The sequence below is a fragment of the Lacerta agilis genome, chromosome 17 (genome assembly GCF_009819535.1).
Source record: "Lacerta agilis isolate rLacAgi1 chromosome 17, rLacAgi1.pri, whole genome shotgun sequence".
Lineage (NCBI taxonomy): Eukaryota > Metazoa > Chordata > Lepidosauria > Squamata > Lacertidae > Lacerta > Lacerta agilis.
The window spans coordinates 32358144-32378186 of record NC_046328.1 but is presented as its reverse complement, the minus strand read 5'-3'; the positions used below and the strand labels follow the sequence as shown (position 1 = coordinate 32378186).

The following is a 20043-nucleotide window of genomic DNA, read 5'->3' as shown; positions in this document are numbered from 1 at the left end:
AGCGGGGCTTGCTTGCATCAGGGATCGGAAGCTACCTGGGGAAAGTTCGCATTTGCCACCGCTTTTGAAAAGCGGATTCTGTTTCCACAGGGACAACTGCAAATGCATTTGACATCTGGTGTGCAGCACAGGTCAGGGACAGGCTGGGGGGGAGGGGAGAGAAATGGCCCCACAGGTCAAAATAGGGCCCCCGGCAGGTTTAATTTCACCCATGGAGGTTTTCCACCTGCACGCTTTTCCCTGACCAACACCCACTGGGTTTTTTGAGAGTATAATTGAAATGAAGGAGGGCTCTTTGTTTCTCGCCAAGGTCTAAAGGATAACGCCCTTCGGCAGGAAAGAGCTCTTGGAAACAAGGCCACACCTGTTCACTCCTAGCAGATTAAACAGTGAGAGTGGGCAGGTGAACACCCTCTGGTTCTCCAGAGCTGCAAAGGTAACTCTTAGATGGGGCTGGGCCTGTGGTGAACAAACATATTTCCACTTCCCTTATCAGCAGCCGCTTCGCCTGATCTTTTAAAAGTGATTCAGCTACAGGTAATTCCCGGGGGACATTTCAGACACAGCTGGTTTTCTCTAAAGGCTTCCATGAGTGGAATGGGGGGAGGGGGCAACCCTCACCCCACCCCCAATAAATGCTGTCCAAAGTGCATTGCTTCTGGGTTGGCGGCAGTCGACAAATCTTCCACTGGGGAGGGGAAGGCTAGACAAGGCCCCAGGGGCTTCTAGTTGCAGACATAGGGAAACTCCGGCCCTCCAGATGTTTCCAACTACAATTCCCATCATCCCTAGCTAACAGGACCAGTGGTCAGGGATGATGGGAATTGTAGTCCCAAACACCTGGAGGGCCGGAGCTTGCCTATGCCTGCTCTACTGCAAGGAGGACCTCCTAGATGTCACTTAGGCCGCAGCTCAGCTGTGATACCTCAAACTGTAAAATCAAGACCAATTCAGAAAGGACTGCTTTTCAAGATAGGAAGTGAGCAATGCATAATTGTCTGACATCTTGGGAGCTTTGCATTAGGAGACACAAGACCTGTTGCGGAGGAAACTTTTAAATCTCAGCTGGCTCTGGCCCTTTCAGCACAGAGGGTTTTGTCATCTGGTTTGTGAAATGACCCCTTTATTTATTTATTTATTTATTTATTTATTTATTTATTTATTTATAAAAAAGGTGGGGGTCAATATAAAGCATCACCTCTCTTTAAAATCAGAGGGTTTCCTGTGGCATTTGCACGAACAGGAGCACAGAAACACAGGAAGCTGCCTTATACTGTTGTTAGACCCTTGGGTCCATCTTGCTCAGAGCTGGCAGCAGCAGCTCTCCAGGATTTCAGACAGGAGTCTCTCCCAGCCCTTCCTTCTGCAAGTAATGCAGATGCTCTACCACTGAGCTATATGGCCTAGAATTAGGACGACTTGCACAGAAAATGGCTACGAGGGTTTGTATTTGCTTGCTGAAATATGGGCCTTTGGTGTTAATCATGAGAAGGGTGTGATCAGCACAACTCTCGCACACACAAAACGATTTTTAAACAGTCACACCCTTTCCGAGCGACAAGGGCAGAGGAGGTGGGAGAGAGGAAAGGGCGCCAGGAATGTGATTAGGGTTCCCAAAATTAATCTCAGGAGGAAGTTGTGATTTTTTTAAATTCGCTATGCTATTTATATTTCAACTTTCCTCAGCCTTGGGTTGCTTGGACTACATCTCCCATCGGCCGACCACTGGGACAATGCCAGCTGGGGCTGATGGGAGTTGTAGTCCGACATCATATCCCAAGGTTGGAGAACGCTGGGCTTAGGCTCCCTCCGGCCTTCCAGAAGCAGAGACCACTGGAGGGCAAACAAAACAAAAAGCAGGGTAGAAGGGGGTCTTAACTCCCCCTAGCCTCACCCCAAGCAGTTTTCAAAGTCCACACTGCATTGCAAACAGACAGACAGACAGACAGGCCATGTACTTTACAGACACACAAACGTATTCTATTTCTAGGGCTCCTAGACACAGGACCAGAATAATCGAGAGCTGCGTGTACAGTGGCTACAGGCACAAAACACCAGACCTGACGTCAAGGTAAAAGAGAGAAAAATAAAGGCTGAGGGTTGCTAACCCTGCTGCTGGTAAGATGTCACTGGCCTACAACTCCTAACATCCCCTTGACCAGCACCAGCAGGGGCTGATGGGAGTTAAGAATCTTCAACAACCAGACACCAGGGTGGCGAAATAAAATCACGGCATGCTGTGTGCCGGTATCAAGGAAGCAGCTCCCATTTTTACCAGCCGCTCAGCTGGATTCTCCCTATCCAACTCCACCACCTTCCTGCCCACACCTACCTTCCAAGTCATCAATGGTCTTCTCCAGCTTGGCTACTGACCGCTCAGCAAACTCGGCACGGGTCTCAGCCTGGGAAAGGGAGAAAGAGTTGTGGTCAAGGAAGGGGAGGTCTGATCTATTCGATCTCCTGCCTCCGTTGGTCCATCCCGGGGAGGAACATTACCAGCAGCGCCGCATATTGATTACAGTGGTACCTTGGGTTAAGAATTTAATTCATTCTGTTCTTAACTTGAAACTGTTCATAACCTGAGGTACCCCTTTAGCTAATGGGGCCTCCCGCTGCTGCCACTCGATTTCTGTTCTCATCCTGAAGCAAAGTTCTTAACCCGAGGTACTATTTCTGGGTTAGTGGAGTCTGTAACCTGAAGCGCCTGTAACCTGAAGCATCTGCAACCCGAGGTACTACTGCATGTCCAAACTCTTCCCAATGTGCCATGCCTCCGGGGATACTAGTCAAGTCTATTACAAAGGCAGCCAGCATGGTATTGTTTGGGACTACAATTCCCATCAGCCCCAGCCAGCAAGGCTAATGGCCAGGGATGATGGGAGTTGTAGATTCAGCAACATCCTGCCCCATGTTGTCATGGAACGGCCCAAGAAATGACACCCACCCACCTTGACCCTTCGCACAAGGCACGCTGGCAGCTCACCTCCTTGAGTTTGTCGGTCAAGATCTTGATCTCCTCTTCATATTTATCCTCTTTTTGAGAGTACTGGGGGGGAGAGAAGACACAACTCAGGGTCCAGACATAGCAGGGCTACTTGCCACCAGCACCCCACTGCAAAAGCTGGATCCCAACTCTCAACAGCTTTCTCAAGCAACGCCAAGTCCTCCTGGAAAAACTCAAAGAAACAGACCTTCCCCTGCCATAGGGAGAGCGAAGGCAGAATGGAAACGACAGCCAACGTTGTGCAGTTGTCAAGAATGCTGCATTCATTCTGGAAAGAAACCAGGCCTTCAATCCCAGCTTGGCCACTGGGAGAGCCTGGGTCAGCCACTGGCTCTCAGCCTGCCCTACCCCACAAGGTTGTTGTGAGGGTAAGTAGGGGTAAGGATAGGAAGATGCCTCCAGCTCTTTAGAGGGTAGGACAGCAGTCCTGAGACAGGGGTTTTATTCTACTTGCACCCCCAATGGCTTCCAGGGACCCATATCTTGCATTTATTGTTAGCCAAGACATGTCTAGATATAATACTAAGGGTCATGTTCTTTAAAGCAGGTTTTTAACCCAGTCTATTTGTCTTTACACATGAAACCGCTTTGTTAAATATTGACAAGTATATTTTACAAGGAAGCAATTCGTTCATTCCATTTATAAGAGGTGAGGCTGGAAAAAGCAAGTCGTACCAGGGCGAAGTGAAAAATCTGTGCGCCCTCCAGAATTTTGGTGCACTACAGTTCCCATCAGCCTCAGCCACTAGGGTGACTGGACAGGGAGTTGTAACTGCTGGACGGACAGGGGTTCCCTACCTCTGAGTTACATTCCAACCACAATTTCCACAACGGCAAAGCACTGTACGCAGAACAGCTTCCTCTGATCCACCCAGAAAACTCTTTGCGAACGTTGTGGCCTCTTACTGGGGGAAATGTGGCTGTGGTCCCAACCGCTCTCTTACCAAGTAACAAGAACCTGCTGAACCAAGCCAATGGCCCATCCAATCCAGCAATCTGTTCTCACAAGGGCCCACCAGATCCCTGCAGAAAACTGGCAAGCGGGATCCGAGCGCAAGAACCCTCTCTGCCCGCCGTGGCTTCTAGCAACTGGCATTCGGAAGCGTTGCTTCCTCCGACCGTGGAGACCAAAGCACGGCCACCGTGTCAAGTAGCCATTGATAAACCTCTCCTCCGTGGACCTGCTCCCAATTCTCTTTTGAAGCTATCTAGGGCTGGTGGTCATCACCGCCTCCTGTTCCATAGTTTAACTAAGAGGATCCTGCGTTGCAGAGTGGGGCCGATCAGAATTCTATGCGATATGCTAAATGCCCGAGGGTGGCAGACACCCAAGGGGGCTTTGCAGCGCCCACTTCCCCACACTTTTTTTAAAAAAAATTATTTATTTATTTATTGAATTTATATACTGCCCTATACCCGGAGGTCTCAAGGCAGCAGTTCACATAAAAAGATAACAGTATATAAAATAAAAGCGATAGCCCAATAATACCCCCCCCCAAAAAAGAGCCACATGCCTCAATTCCAGAACACAGGAAGCTGCCTTATAGCCAAAACTCTTGTCCCACCAAACCAGTATCATCTCTACTCAACTGGCAGCATCTTCCTAGGACCACTGCCACCTGATCCTTTTTTAACTGGAGGAGCCGGGGATCGAACTCAAGACCCTTCTGCAAGCAACGCCTTTCGCTGATCTGACTCTTCTCTGCCTCCCCAAGGAGCTGCTCTGCACATCCCGCCCTGGGCTCGGGCAGGCAGGTTACTAGAAGGCTTTCTCAGGAGGAAGAGGAGCCAGACTGTGGAATTGCCTCCAGAGACATTTTAATGGGGTGCCTGCTTGCCATTCGTTTCAGCAGCGAGCATGCAACAGGAATATTGCCAAGGGCTTCGTTCAGGGAGGCTCCCTGCCGCTGCTTGTGAGCGTTTTAGTTCTTAACGAAAGAATGCAAGATGGGCCCCCGCTGGATCAGGCCAATGGCACATGTACAACCCCAGAGGGTTATCTGTCATGGATGCTGTGATTGCAGGGGGTTGGACTAGATGACCTTTCGATTCTACAGGTGAAACTCGAAAAATTAGAATATCATGGAAAAGTCCATTTATGTAAGCAATTGTTTTCGTTAGCTACTGGAGTTTAATGTATGAGACTCATGACATGCAAAGCGAGATATGTCAAGCCTTTGCTTGTTGTAATTGTGATGATTACGGCGCGCAGCTGATGAAAACCCCAAAGCTGAAATTGTGAATTTGGGGTTCTCATCAGCTGTACGCCATAATCATCACAATTATAACAAATAAAGGCTTGGCATATCTTGCTTTGCATGTCATGAGTCTATCTCATGTATTAGTTTCACCTTTTAAGTTGAACTACTGAAAGAAATGAACCTTTCCACGACATTCTAATTTTTTGAGTTTCACCTGTATAAGGGCCTCTTGACGTCTTCATTATAGTTTTCAGTTTTCAACTGAGTAAACACTGGAGCATTATCAGAGGGTGGGTAGGAGGCAAAGGCTATTCCTCCAGCCACAGTGGGGGGGAGAATAGCCAGCCCTACCTTCTCAGCCTGAGCCTCAAGGGACTTGAGGTTGTTGGTGACATTCTTCAGCTCCTCTTCCAGCTCCGAGCATTTGCTGCAGTGTGTTTGCCGAGGAGGGCGGGGAAGGGAGTAAGAGAGAGAGAGAGAGAGAAATAATGGTTGGGAAAGGGAGAGAAAGAAGGACAGGAGAGAAAGAGAAAAGAGTGAATCCATGGATCGAAGAGACTTCAGGAGAGGGGCCTAACAAGGCCAACGATGATGGCTCCCCGTCCACGGGAGACAAAAAGTTTTCAGGACCCAGGCACCAGCCAGACACAACACCTTGCAGGCTCTGTAAATTGGGTAACGCAGAAATTCTGTGTGTGTGTGTGTACATATTATAGCAGGCTTCCTCAGCCTCGGCCCTCCAGATGTTTTGAGACTACAATTCCCATCATCCCTGACCACTGGTCCCGCTAGCTAGGGATCATGGGAGTTGTAGGCCAAAAAATATCTGGAAGGCTTGAGGTTGAGGAAGCCTGTATTATAGGCTTGAAGTCTGGCGACTGCACTTTGTACCGTCTGAACTGCTCTGAGTTTTGTTTGCTACATCTGTGCCAGTTTCCAGTTCATTTCTGGGCACAATTTAATGTGTTGTCTCTGACCTATAAAGCCTTAAAAAAAGAAAAAAAAAGAGTGGCCAGTCATTGGGACTACAACACCCATCGTCCATGATGTCCAGAAGTCATTGACTGACGATTTGTTAATTATTCTATAATTGTGACATTCTATTGTTATTTATTGTTTGTGAGCCGCTTTGTGACTCGTGTGAGTGAAAAGTGGCAGAGAAAAATAACAAATTATTGAATGGAATGAATTGGCACTACAACACCCATTGTCCACAACCCCCGGGGCCACCTGAGGCCCATTTCCATGCGCTCGCCCCCGCCAGGAGGTCCAGAGGGCGGCAACACAAGAACAGGGACTTTTCAGTGGTGGCTCCCTGCTTGCGGAATGCTCTCCCCTGAGAGGCTCAACTGGCGCTATCAACTGAATAGCTTTGGGCACCTTCCAAAACGTTTATTTTCTACCAGGGCCTTTGGCTTTTAACTATCCGTGGCTTCCTTGAGCATGTGGGGTTTTTTAAATCCTGCCTTTAGAAAACAAACAAACCATGAATATGTTTGAGATTTTTCTACAGATTTTTTAATGCTGGTTTTCATGTATGTGTTCATTCTAAGATACTTTGAGTTACTTTTCTAAGCAACTAGTAAGTTCAGCAAAAGATTATTACTGATGAATAAGTTCAGTCAATAAAACGGCATTAGCCCAACGGGGATTTTTGCATACATACAGACTCACACACACACAAGCACGACTACACAGCCTGCAAGCTGCAGCGAAAAGCTGCCTGGTAGGCTCTGGGTCCAGGGTGGAAACCTTGACCTGGAATCCATTAGGCCTCACTGCCATCCTGAAGGAAGCCGCTGTGCCGCGGAGCAGGGCCCCAGCAGCCGCAACCTGCTCGGCAGGAAAAGTAAAATGAAGCCAGTTGGAGACAGAGAGAGAAAATACAGAGAGAGCAAGCAAAGCGTATTGAGGTAGCGAGGGAGAAATGCGCTTGAAGGAGCTTTTTTCCATTTCTTTTCTTTTTAGGGGGAAAGAAATGGGGAGCAGCAGGGGCGTTCAATGGAGCCGGAGGTTGGCGGGGGGGGGGCCCAGGAAGGGTTGGTACCTTTTCTTCAGCCTGAGCAAGGAACTTCAAGTTTTGGTCCATCAACCGGATCTGCTCGTCCAGGTCCCGGCAACGGCTGTTTAGAAAGGCAGGGCCGCGTCGGCAGGCACAAGTTCGGACGGGGTGTTGGGTTTGAGGGGGGGGGGGCAAAAGGAGCAGCAACGGAAAGGACAGACACACACACACAAAGCAGAGCCATAAAAAGGGTGGGGGGGGGGAAGAAGAAAAATAAAAGTCTGTCACAACATGCATGCTTGGCGGGGTAAGGAAAGAGGTTTTACAAAGGGGGAGAGACAGAGAGAGAGAGATGGCACAATTCTGCAGGCCTCATGCCAGGCAGGGAATGTTTCCTGAGAAGACCCGTTACACCAGGCCCAGTAGTGTGACGGTGAAGAGAGCTTATGAAGCTGCAGACTGGCCGCCTCCGCGGACATCCCTCCGAGTGTCAGTTGAGCTCCCTGCGCAAGGAGTGGTTCTGCGTGAGGGGAGTGCGGAGAAGATAGCTGGCAGCTGCTGAAAGGGAGGTGGAGGGCAACTGGCTCAAACACAGCCAGATGGGTGGGTATTTATTATTATTATTATTATTATTATTATTATTATTATTATTATTATTATTATTATGGCAAGCCCCACAGCAGGGCCACAAATAGCCCTCTCTTCCCTTCCCATGACAGGGACTGTGCATGCCAAGGGAGTCTGCAAGAGCGCAGGCCCGTTCTTACCAGGCCACAATAGGGGCGAAAACAACTTAAATATTAAAACCAAAGTTTATTGCCCTTAAGGCTACAGAGAAACTCAGGTGTAAGAGGAGGAATTGATGACGCTTGCGGTGTCACAAGAGCACCCAGAATAATATTCCCTTGTGTTTCAGGCAAGGCTGTATGGGCCTGCACAGCTGGCAAAATGCAGACATTTTGCACAAGGAAAAAACAACATTACTTTGGTGTAGTGGTTTTTTTTTGGGGGGGGGGGTTGCATGTGGTTTCGAATTCAGTTAGTTTTGCATTTTGCAGTTTTTAGGTGGTTGGTTTTGTTTTTTTCAGGTGGGATACACACAGTTCCAACTGAGAGGGGATTATTTCCAGCCAGGAACCACACAGCAGGTAATGAAAAGCTCACAATGTAGAGCAGGGTTTTTTGGGGGGGTGGGGAGGAGAGAATGGTGGTCCTCCGGTTGTTGCTGGACTACAACTCCCATCAGCACCCAGCCAGCATGGCCCAATGGCCAGGGATGATGGAAGACAGAGGAGCCCGACAACATCTGGCCCACAGGGCCCCCCACCTTGATGCAGAAGCCCATTTCAGCTCCATGGGGAGGCTGTTTCCATCCTCTGAGCATGCTGCCGGAGCCATGCGTCTCCAGCCCATCTGCTTCTCATGCTCCGCAGCTGGAGAAGGGCGATGGTGATGGGCACAACCATAAAGATGAGACACTCTCCCGGAGGACAGCCTCCCCACCCTGCTACCAGGAACCACGTGGGGAAGCTTTGTAAGATCTTCTGCATAATTGTAGTCGGTGAAGGAGGGAAAGACAGAGTGGCTGGCCCCAGGGCAACAAAGATGTGAGCACCACAGTGAGAGGGTGGCTTGGGGGGGCGGTGAGGAAAAGGAGGAGAGGGCTGGTGTGCAGCTAGGGCAGGCAGGGACTAAGGCCTTCAGGCACAGAACAGGCCCTGTACAAGAGATCTACACACAACAAGCACAAGCGTGCAACACTTAGTGAGTGCAGCCCTGGGTGCACGTCTGTATGGCAAACTATAGACAGTTTTTACAGCAATGCCACTGGTAACAGTTCAGCCCAATAAAAGGATGCTGGGAATTCTGGTGCCAGGAATTCTGGGAGCTGTAGTTTTGTTAAGGGTGCTGAGAATTGTTAAGAGACACCCCTCCCCAATTCCCCGAGCTACAATTCCCAGAGAGGTTTAGTTTTCAATCACTCTTCTTCCCAGGGAATTCTGGGAATCGTGAGGGGCAACGACTCTCAGCACCCTTAACCAACTAGAGTTCCTAGAATTCTTTGAGGGAAGTCGGGGCTGCTTCAAGTGCTATCACAGCGCTTTAAATGTGCGGTGCAAATGGGGATGTAGAAAAACACAGGAGGAGAAACAACGAAAACTAGTCACAGATACCATCTTACCGCATTAGCTGTGCACCCAGTGTGTTTATGTTTTAGAGGGGGAAACCTACGGGTGGGAACTTCACCTCACAGACAGGCAGAGCACAAGTAAATGGTTTCCAGTTACCCTAACAACATTCTCTCCGAAGCTAACTTGTGAAGTGGGATCTCAAGACTCCCAATTAATATTTTTTAAGGGACCGTGGGACAAAGAAAAACAACATATGGCATTAATAGCGCTTGCAGGGAACGTATTTCAGCCGTCTTGCAAAAACGGCAGGCCTGTCCTTAACAGAAGATTCGCTCGTTTTTGGCAAGGGGCAAAACTGTGGCTGGGGGCAGTGAGTATCACGATGTGTGTTTTTCCGCCCAATGTGGCCTTGCCAGGACCTAGAAGCATGCTTGGCATTCTTTGCAGACTGTCACGTTTCCTCCTCTCAGCCCCTCTCCCCCCAATCCATCACATCAGGGCCCCAGATGTGAAGCAGATGAGATGGAGCCCCCAGACAGGCATCTGGAAGACTGTAGCAGGGTGGCCCAGCCGTGTTCGAATACAATGAATGAACCCCAAATGATCTTAAACGAGGGGGTGGGATCACCACAAGTCTCGCCTGTCTCTGAGATATGTGCTGGGGGGAGGGGGGGGAGGAACAAGGCCTGTTATTGTGACCCGACACTGGAATGTCCTGCTGCAGGAAGGAGATCTGTCTGGCGTTCTGTATTTGCCAAGGGAGGATTTTTGGTGCTTCTGTGCTGACCTTGGGTATGGCACCTGACATGACTGACACCAAGGTGCTTTTAAATTATTGGTGGTTTTGTTTTTTTAACCTCACTGTGAGCCGGTGTGTATCTCACACCAATAGGATGAAATCACCTCTGTTCCACTTTTTCCTTACATGGGCCACAATCGCGCTACACACTGAAAGTGCAACGATGTCACTTTGAACACTCAGGGCTTTCCCCCAAAGGATTCTGGGAGCTGTTATTTGCTAAAATATACCAGAAGGGGCGTCTCTATCCCCATCGTTCTACCCAGACACTGAGATCCAGCGCCAAGGGTCTTTCGGCGGTTCCTTCACTGCGAGAAGCCAAGTTACAAGGCCTTCTCAGTAGTGGCGCCCGCCCTGTGGAACGCCCTCCCATCAGATGTCAAAGAGACTACCTGATGTTTAGAAGACATCTGAAGGCAACCCTGTTTAGGGAGGTTTTTAATGACTGAAGTTTTTTTTCTTTTTTAAAAATATTTTTATTAAAGATTTTCTTGATTTACAACGGTAATGCAATGTCTCTCTCGTATTTTTCCATATAACATTTTTACAAATCGGTTGTTTTTGTTGAGACATTAGGGAGAGAAGGGGGAGAGAGGTGGGTGGGCGGGGTAGGGTGACGATGTTTCTGTTTTACTTAATATGTGTAAGGTTTGGTGTCAGCGTTGTCTGTGCAGGTTCTCTGTTGTTCGCTTGTGTTCCTTTGGTGGTGAGAGAGGTCGGGGTTGGCGTGGGGCGTGATTGTTCATTTGTGGTTGGCTGTGGTGTTCTTTTGGTCTCCTGTGTGTTAATGACTGATGTTTTAATGTATTTTTAATCTCTGTTGTAAGCCGCCCAGAGTGGCTGGGGAAACCCAGCCAGATGGGCGGGGTACAAATAATAATAATAATAATATATTATTATTATTATTATTATTATTATTATTATTATTATTATTATTATTATTATTAGGGTGCTGAGAATTTGTTGGAGGTCCCGAGCCACAAGGATGCTAGGTTGGCTTCAACTAGGGCCAGGGCCTTCTCAGTACTGGCCCCGACTTGGTGGAACAGTCTGGCACAAGAGACCAGGGCCCTGCGGGATTTGGCATCTTTCCGCAGGGCCTGCAAGACGGAGCTGTTCCACCTAGCCTTTGGGTTGGTTTCAGTTTAACCCTGATGTTTCGTTCTTTTGGGGTGATTGGTGGGCTACTTAAAAATGAGGCTGAAGTTTAGATTTAGTTTTAAATTGTATTTTAATCTGAACTGTTTTATGTTTTTGTTGTGATTTTATTGGTGTTAGCCGCCCTGAGCCCGGTTTGGCGGGGAAGGGCGGGGTATAAATAAAAATTTATTAATTATTATTATTATTATTATTATTATTAGGAGATCAATATGGCCCACCCAGAGCCATTATTTCCCAGAGTTCCCTGGGAAGAGGGAATGACTGCTAAACCGCTTTGGGAATTGTAGCTCTGGGAGGGGAGCTCTACTAACAACCCTCAGTACACTTAACAAACAATAGTTCCCAGGGTTCTGCAGAGGAAAGCCATGACTGTTAAGGGTGCTGGGAGTTGTTAGGAGACAACCCCCCTCCCCATTCCCCTCACAGAGCTACAATTTCCAGAGTGGTTTAACAATCAATCCCTCTTCTCCCAGGGAACTCTGGGAACTGTAGCTCTCCACAAAAAATACGGAGGTCTCCTAACAACTCTCGGTTCCTGGAATTCTTTGTGGGAAGCCAAGACTGCTTAAAGTGGTACGGGACTGCTTTCAATCAATGTATGGTGTGAATGTGGCCACAATGAAGGCCTAACTCCATCAGCCTGCAGAGGGACTAACAGATGCTCACCTCTACACACAGGAAAGAATCTACAGGTGTTGTTGTTTTTTAAAAGCCACCATACCCTCTGCCAAAAAGCCCAGATAAGATTTTCCACTAAAAAGAGAGGGAGAACGTGAAAGTGGAGAGCCACAATTCCTTCTAGCCAGCAGAGGCTGCCTCTAACCTTCGCCCCACACTCTGGGCCTTGTCCAACAGGGAGTTTTAAGCTGAGCTCGCTCGTGTTAAAAGCTTCCATGCAGCAGGGTGCCTCATGCACAGAGAGAAGAGAAAGAAAGAGAGGGAGGAGGAAAAAAAACCACTCACGACTCTGCCAGCTCAGCTCTCTCCTCTGTACGCTCCAGATCACCTTCGATGATGACCAGTTTCCGGGCAACCTGGAAAGGAGGAGGAAATTATTGTCAATTGGATTTTCTACCTTGCCCTTCGCCATGAATTGTGGCTTTCATCTCCCAAAAGAGGTGCGCCTGGTACCTTCACTGCACGGCTATCACCGTACACTGAAGATATGCCTCCGTAAACTGGCCTTTGGCCTATGGACTCACACTAGCTGTTTTGAACTGTTTTTAATGCTGTATTTCATATTGCTGCAACCTGCCCTGCGGCCTTCTAATAAACCTAATAGCATTAACCGTGATCCCAGGGCAGGTTTCCAACCATTTAAAAGCACAAGATTAAAATCATTTATACGTCTCAGGGCACCAATACCTCAACGGCCGCCTCTCCCCATATAAACCGACCCACACCCTGCGACTGTTCTTTTGTGCCAGGCTTTTGGTTCTGAATCATTGGTGGACTCCTTGAGTGAGTGAGATGTTTCAAACGTGCCTTTTAAAAAGCAGGATTGTCTTTTATATATTTTTATTTTATTTTATGCCGGTTTTACTGGATGTGTCTGTTTATATAGTTTTTTTTATAAAGTGTTAGTTGCTTCGAGTTACCTTGCTTTTTTTAAAAAAAGCAAGCAATAATTTAATAAATAATAGTAGTTATTTTGAAATCAATAAAAAGAAGGTGGGGAACCCTCCAGCCTGGTCAGACCACCAGGCTTCCACATTTGGCCGACAAAGCAGTCCCCCCCCCCTAAAACCGCCTGCCCCACACATGACATCATACAGGCAACTCCTCAATTTAGGTGAGGGTTATGTTTCGAGGCACCGCATGCTTAAGTGGAACTGTGTATAGTCGTACCTCGGAAGTCAAATGGAATCCGTTCCAGAAGTCCATTCGACTTCCAAAACGTGCGGCTTCCGATTGGCTGCAGGAAGCTCCTGTAGCCAATCGGAAGCCGCAGAAGCCTCGTGGGACGTTCAGCTTTCAAAGTTAGTTTGCGAAACGCAACACTCACTTCTGGCGTTCGGAAGCCAAAACGTTCTGAGAACTAGGCTGTTTGAAAACCAAGGTACAACTGTGTATTTAAAACACCATTGAAAAAGTCTGCACACATTTGGGGGGGGGGGTTTGCCTGCCTATGACATCATAGGCCTGAACTCCCTGTGTGTCATGAGGAAGGAGCTCAATCCTAGGACTGAACTCCCTGTGTGTCATGAAGAAGGAGCTCAATCCTGCTCGGCCAAGGCGCATCCGCTGTGGCTTCTCACCTCCTCGTACTTCCTGTCGGCCTCCTCAGCGATGTGCTTGGCCTCCTTCAGCTGGATCTCCTGCAGCTCCATCTTTTCTTCATCTTTCAGGGCTCTGTTCTCAATTACCTTCATGCCTCTGAGGGAGAACGGGGGAAGAAGGGATCGCTCAGCATCCAAGACGCGACATTCCTCTGCCCTCCCAGCCCGCAGAAAGGCCTTGGGGGACATGTGTGGCTGAGGCCTCTCCAAAACAAGAACATCTCTGGCCCACAGAAGGCTAGCAATGTCAGAGAAAGGCCTAACCTTCTTCCCGGTTACGTGTATGGAGACACACACTGGGGGGGGGGGTGTTCAGTTTTGTGACACCCACTGTAAGGTGTTTTAGTGGCTGCTCATGAGTAACCAGGCTGACGCAAACTTCTGGAACTAAGTTCCTTTATTGTGCAGATATTTACAGTGCAGCTAAAGAAAGAATGTCCAGCTCATCCTTCTGCAGAGTCCGGGAATGACCCCTTCCGGTTCTTCGCCCAGCATAAAAGGCGCGGGATGCGGAACCCCCGCCTCCCCCCTCTACGTCTTTCCCCCCTTTGCAAAAGGGGAGACAGAAGGGGTGCTTCACCTCCCATTTCTGCTCATTGCGAAGGCTCTCTTCCCCTGTCACAGCCCCGGCTCCCACTTCCTGTTTCCATCTCCCCCTCCCCATTGGAGGAACTGCTGCTCCTCCCACTGGGCGAAGACGAAGAGCTCAGCACCGGAGACGGGGGCACGCGATACTGATAAAGCCCTGGCACCCTCTTGGTTTCCGGCGAGGTCAGTCTCCTGACACCCACCCACAGTTTATACATAGGTTTGCTCAGTGCAAACAAGCTCTAAGGAGCCCCTCTCTTGCAAATGCACCCACCTACCTTTCACTCTCATCAGCAGCTTTCTCAGCTTCCTCCAACTTCTGCAAGGCTGTCGCGAGGCGCTCCTGGGCCCGGTCCAGCTCCTCCTCCACGAGCTGAATGCGGCGGTTCAAGGATGCTACTTCTGCCTCGGCCTGGAGAGGAAGGGGGAAAACACCGATGTGGGCATTGGAATACATTGGAATCGTTTGTTCTCCCCGCCCCCCATTTAAGCAAACACAAGTTTCTAGCCCTTAAGAATGCTGTGCCACCTGGAACCTCATTCAACCCATCTCTGGCTTTCTAAAGACGCAGTGTTTAGCGATAGGGCTTAAGACAAGGGTTGGGAGAAGCAATTTCAGCCTGAGGGTTAGTATTTCCTTGAAGGCAATCTTCCAATAGCGGCGGGCAGGGCCATGTGCAAAAGTGGGCACAATAGGGACGGAGACAGCTACTTTCTGCACTGTCGTAGTCAGAACTGTCTCTACTTCAAACTAGCAGCATCTCTCCAGGCAGAGAAACAACTCCTCACCTCCATTTCACTCGCAATCTTTTTTTTTTAATATAGTTTTTAATGGAATATAACAAAATAACACACACCAAAAATATAAAAGGGAAAAAAGGATCTCCAGAAGTAAACATAGAAGTGAACACAGTAGGACAAATTTCCATACCAAGACCGAGTACAACAGGTTGTTATTACACGCTTCCAAGTAGCACAAATGGGCTTACATGTTCCTGTACCGTACTGCTCCAGCTCCCAGTACATTATAAAGAAAGATTCCCATTTCTCCATGAATACATTCTCTTGCTGTCTACCCTCTCCGGTTCTAACCAAATGTGTGCGAGCTTAAAACTTGCATTTTATGTCCCAGGTATTAGTTACCCATTCCCTCATGCATGGATTTCTAATCTCCCCCCACCCCCGCCCAAATAATAATTATGGCAGAAGTCAAGAGATGTGGTATTATTAATTCCCTGTCAGTACAGCTTCTTTAACATATCCAGAAAGTAAAATAAAGAGGACCCATAGGTAAAGTATAGTCTGTTACTACTACAATTTCCGTTGCTGCATCTTCCTAAAATTCTGATTTTTAGAATGCACACCTGTTTTTTAATGACAGGTGTGGGAAACTGCTGGCCACCCAGATGCTGCTGGACTACGACTCCCATTGTCCTTGGCCAAAAATCCAGAAGGCTCTTAATTTTGCTTGCTATTGCTTAAGGTTATCACTGCTCTTGCGGACTGAGAGGCCCAGCGCCACTGACAGTCCCAAGGCAGGCAAGCTTTCCAGCAGGAAACAGGTTGCAGCAGAACTTTTCCATAATAGGATATTTTTCTGCTGCTCCTTAAAAAGCAAAGACATTATTGTTACCTATTTTTATTAAATCAACAACAAAGCCAGCCCAAGCAGCCATTCCACGAAGTTGTTGCTTGTAATTTTTTTTTTTAAAAAACGTTTTTATCTTCCATACCAAACTGCATTACAAAAATAATATTGGTGAGGGTATACATTTAAGCATAAACATAGATTCCCCCCCCCAAAAAAAAGAGTAATTCGGAATTCAGATTAATTTCTTTTAAAACACAATACATTCCACAAGTAGGATTAATAATCTCCTATTTAACAAGACACTGGATCTAATATAATATCTAACGTTAGTTTTTCCTGTACATTGTTTTCCATAACCTATAATCAAAACAAAGGACTCCGTTAATTAGATCCAAATTTCAATTTTTCTCAATTCATCTAATCCTTCTTCGGTTCATCACCGAAACCTTCGAGTTGCAGTTAGCTTTTTTTAGTGACCGACGCAAGGAAGCATTAATGTGTACGAGATACACAGATATAGTTTTCCTCAAGGATTATAAACTGACTCAGACGACTTCCACAAGCGGCGAAGTCCTGAGTAAGCGTTATAAAATGACCCACATTTCCTGCCTCCTCGCCAAATTCAATCACTTACTACTCAGCCAAAACAAATAAAAGGAAGGATACAAATGCTTGTTATTTGTATTCACGCCTATATCCCCACCTATGACTCATCAAGCTGCGACCTGGGAGACCACAGCTCAGCAGCAAAGCTCACTGGGTGTGAGCTTGGAAGTCAAGTCAATGCCTCTGCAGCCTAGCCTACCTCGCAGGGTTGTTGTGGGATTACATGAGGGAGGAGAACAGTGCATGCCACCTTGAGATTCCTTGGAGAGAAAAAGGTGGGATAAAAATGCAATTACAGTGGTGCCTCGCAAGACGAAATTAATTCGTTCCACGAGTCGTTTCGTATTGCAAAAAGTTCGTCTTGCGAAGGACAACCATAGGAATGCATAGGAATTTAATTCCCATAGGAATGCATTGAAATTTTCGTCTTGCGAAGCACGACCATAGAAAAATTCGTCTTGCGAGTCACCTAAAAATCGCAAAACCCTTTAGTCTAGCGAGTTTTTCGTTGTGCGAGGCATTCGTCTTGCGAGGTACCACTGTAAGCAAATAGACAGAACATCCCCGGATAGGTTAAGTTTACTGCTGCCTCTGCATGCCCCCTGTAAAAAAAGCCATGTACAGAAGGGTGTTTTTATTTAACAAAAGCTGTATACCGCTTGGCTGCGAAACGAACCTCTAAGCACTTTACAAAAAACGCAAAGCAAACGTTTAAATTGCTATTGAGCTGCCATGCCTTCTTACCGAAGAGCAGACCTGATGAATTTAATGTACGAAGCCGACTAAAAGCCTTGTTAATTTACATGGGTGTACTCTTGAGCTCCCGTTGCTCGGTCCCTGCTCCTGCCAACCTAGCAGTTCGGAAGCACGTCCAAGTGCAAGTAGATAAATAGGTACAGCTCCAGCGGGAAGGTAAATGGCGTTTCCGTGCGCTGCTCTGGTTTCGCCAGAAGCAGCTGTCATGCTGGCCACATGACCTGGAAGCTGTCTGCAGAAAAACGCCTGCTCCCTCGGCGTAAAGAGCGAGATGAGCGCCATAACCCCAGAGTCGTCCACAACTGGACCTAACGGTCAGGGGTCCCTTTACCTTTACTCTTAAGTAGGGACATGGGTGGCGCTGTGGGCTAAACCACAGAGCCCAGAGCTTGCCGATCCGAAGGTCGGTGGTTTGAATCCCTGTGACAAGATGAGCTTCTGTTGCTCGTTCCCTGCTCCTGCCAACCTTGCAGTTCGAAAGCACAAAGTGCAAGTAGATAAATAGGTACCGCTCCGGCGAGAAGGTAAACGGCATTTCCATGCGCTGCTCTGGTTCGCCAGAAGCGCCTTAGTCATGCTGGCCACATGACCCGGAAGCTGTACGCCAGCTCCCTCGGCCAGTAAAGCGAGATGAGTGCCGCAGCCGCAACCCCAGAGTCATCCGCAACTGGACCTAACGGTCAGGGGTCCCTTTACCTTTACTCTTGAATACAAGTTAGTACATTAAACCAAAGCCCACAATTTCCTCTGAATGAATGCAATGTTTAAACCACACTGAGGGCACTTTCAGGTTCCTGCCTCTTCCCCCCCCCCCAAAAAAAACGCCATGTTTCAATCAAATTGCTTTTAGCTCCTGGAAAAACCGAGTCAATGTAATGCACAGATGTCAACCCAATTTAGGGCATCTGGAGACATTTCAAGAGAGGGTTTCCATGGAGGGAAAAATCTGTGTTGAGAGGTCATTTTCAAGCAGGGAGATGTGGCTAGGCAAGGTAACTCTGTGAGTCCATTTCTGCCTGCCAAGCAGCAGTAAAGGAAGCCGCAGCCTTTCTCCATGAAAGAGGCAGCAACCACAAAACACTGGGAAACACGGTTTAGCCACCACCCAGATCTCCTTTGTATTTTGAATCCAATTCCTGTCTCTGCAAGGAGTGTCCAGGTTTAGTCCAGGATGCTGAACTCGATGGGCCATTGGCCTGAACCAGGGGTCAGCAACCTTTTTCAGCCGTGGGCCGGTCCCTCAGACCATGTGGTGGGCCAGACTATTTGGGGGGGGGGGGAGGAATGAACGAATTCCTATGCCCCACAAATAACCCAGAGATGCATTTTAAATAAAAGCACACATTCTACTCGTGTGAAAACACCAGGCAGGCCCCACAAATAACCCAGAGATGCATTTTAAATAAAAGGACACATTCTACTCATGTAAAAACACGCCGATTCCTGGACCGTTCATGGGCCGGATTTAGAAGGCGATGGGGCCGCATCCGGCCCACGGGCCTTAGGTTGCCTACCCCTGCCCTGAACCAATCAGCTCTTATGTTCCTGTCCCGGTTCAGCCTGTTGCCCACACAGTTGCAGTCCCTCCTTCTTTGTGTAGCCTGTCCCGCCACCCACCCACCGCAGCCCAGCAGTACAGGCTGGCAGCTCCTGGACCAGCCGCTGCAAAACTCAGGGCCAGCAGCAGTGGGATGAATGGAGGAAGCAGGACCCAAAATTATATGGTGGGGAAAAGCTTGGGAAGCACGGTGCTTGCCAGGGTTTAAGAGGACCAGAAAGGAAAGCAGCACGCCCCACCCTGGTCAGAAGTCAGCCTCCAGGGGGGGGGGGACCACTGACTCGCCCTGCCTTGGACACAGCTGCATCAGAGGGAGTGTCACAGCGAGGGCAATGAGGCAAAAAGCCTGGAGGAGCTAGGGCTGGCCAGCACAGACCAGAGGGAGCCAGTGTGTGTGTGTGTGTGTGAGCCTCCAAAGGCTGTAGACTACGACTCCAAGCATCCCTGGCCGCTGGCTATCTGTTGGGGCTGACGGGAGTTGGGAGTCCGACAGCCGGGTGCCGAGCTGGCTGTCCCTGGCGTTGAGCTTAGATGGGCTCTGTATCAGCCAGCTCCCTCTTCCCCTTCTTTTGCTGTTTGTTCCTGGAGCCTGGAACTCTGGGGTAGACTGCTTCCGGACATGGAGGTTCAGGTCTCAGGAGAGAGGTCAAATCAGCCTCTGTCGCGAACTGGCTTAATCCCTCTTTAGAGGAGCCTGCGACAATACAAGATTAACGTCTCGCCGCTGCGTTAGGGAGCCCACAGGGAATGCTGACCCGAGGAACGCAAGCCTTGCCCAGAATAGATCCCAAGGAGTCATGCAGAGGGGAAATGGCAAAAGATTGCCTCCCCTTCCTCTTCCGTTAGCGTAGGGGTCTCCAATCAATTTAGGACCTTAGGTGAAGTTGGAGGCTTGTGCAGCTGACGTCCGGCACTCACTTTCCTCCCCATTACCTGGATTAGCATCGCCCCCCCCCAAGAGACAGAAAGAAAGCCCCCCCCCCAATATCACTTATCCAAGGGATCTGGGCAAAGATTGCTTTTTTCAAGGAACTCGAGTCAAAGTCAGACCTGAGCCTCAAAAAAATGACACAGACCTGAGAAAGGAAGTGGGCCAATTATGCTGCTCTTCCCAACTTCCTGCTTCAGCTCTACGTCCGGTTTAGAGGCAACCGTCCACGCCCCTTCATGGCCGCTGGACAGAAAAAGCCCTTCCACGAATGCAAGGGAACCCAGAGGCACCCTGCCCGTTACTCCTCGCAGCTCCATCTCGGCAAAAAGCAGAAAGCGTCGCCCGTCTTCCAAGCTGCAGGAGGACACATCGGGCCGTGCCATATGGAGCTTTAAAAAGAACCTGCCGCCGCAGCTTACATGACAATCTGTCGCC

General features: G+C 48.6%; 1 protein-coding gene across 15 annotated transcripts in view; it reads right to left on the bottom strand.

Moving 5' to 3' along the window:
• Nucleotides 1-20043, bottom strand: part of TPM3 (tropomyosin 3) — a 67905-nt gene that overhangs the window by 12677 nt on the left and 35185 nt on the right. For 9 of the 15 annotated variants that reach the window (XM_033174170.1, XM_033174167.1, XM_033174165.1 and 6 more), the window contains 6 exons: nucleotides 14445-14578; nucleotides 13558-13675; nucleotides 12263-12333; nucleotides 5557-5632; nucleotides 2984-3046; nucleotides 2333-2402 (listed from right to left, as the gene is read on the bottom strand). In XM_033174170.1, the coding sequence (XP_033030061.1) occupies nucleotides 2333-2402; nucleotides 2984-3046; nucleotides 5557-5632; nucleotides 12263-12333; nucleotides 13558-13675; nucleotides 14445-14578 (532 nt within the window). Of the gene's footprint in view, nucleotides 1-2332; nucleotides 2403-2983; nucleotides 3047-5556; nucleotides 5633-7252; nucleotides 7329-12262; nucleotides 12334-13557; nucleotides 13676-14444; nucleotides 14579-20043 lie in introns of all 15 variants that reach the window. The other 6 variants (XM_033174166.1, XM_033174168.1, XM_033174175.1 and 3 more) reach the window with 1 other exon arrangement.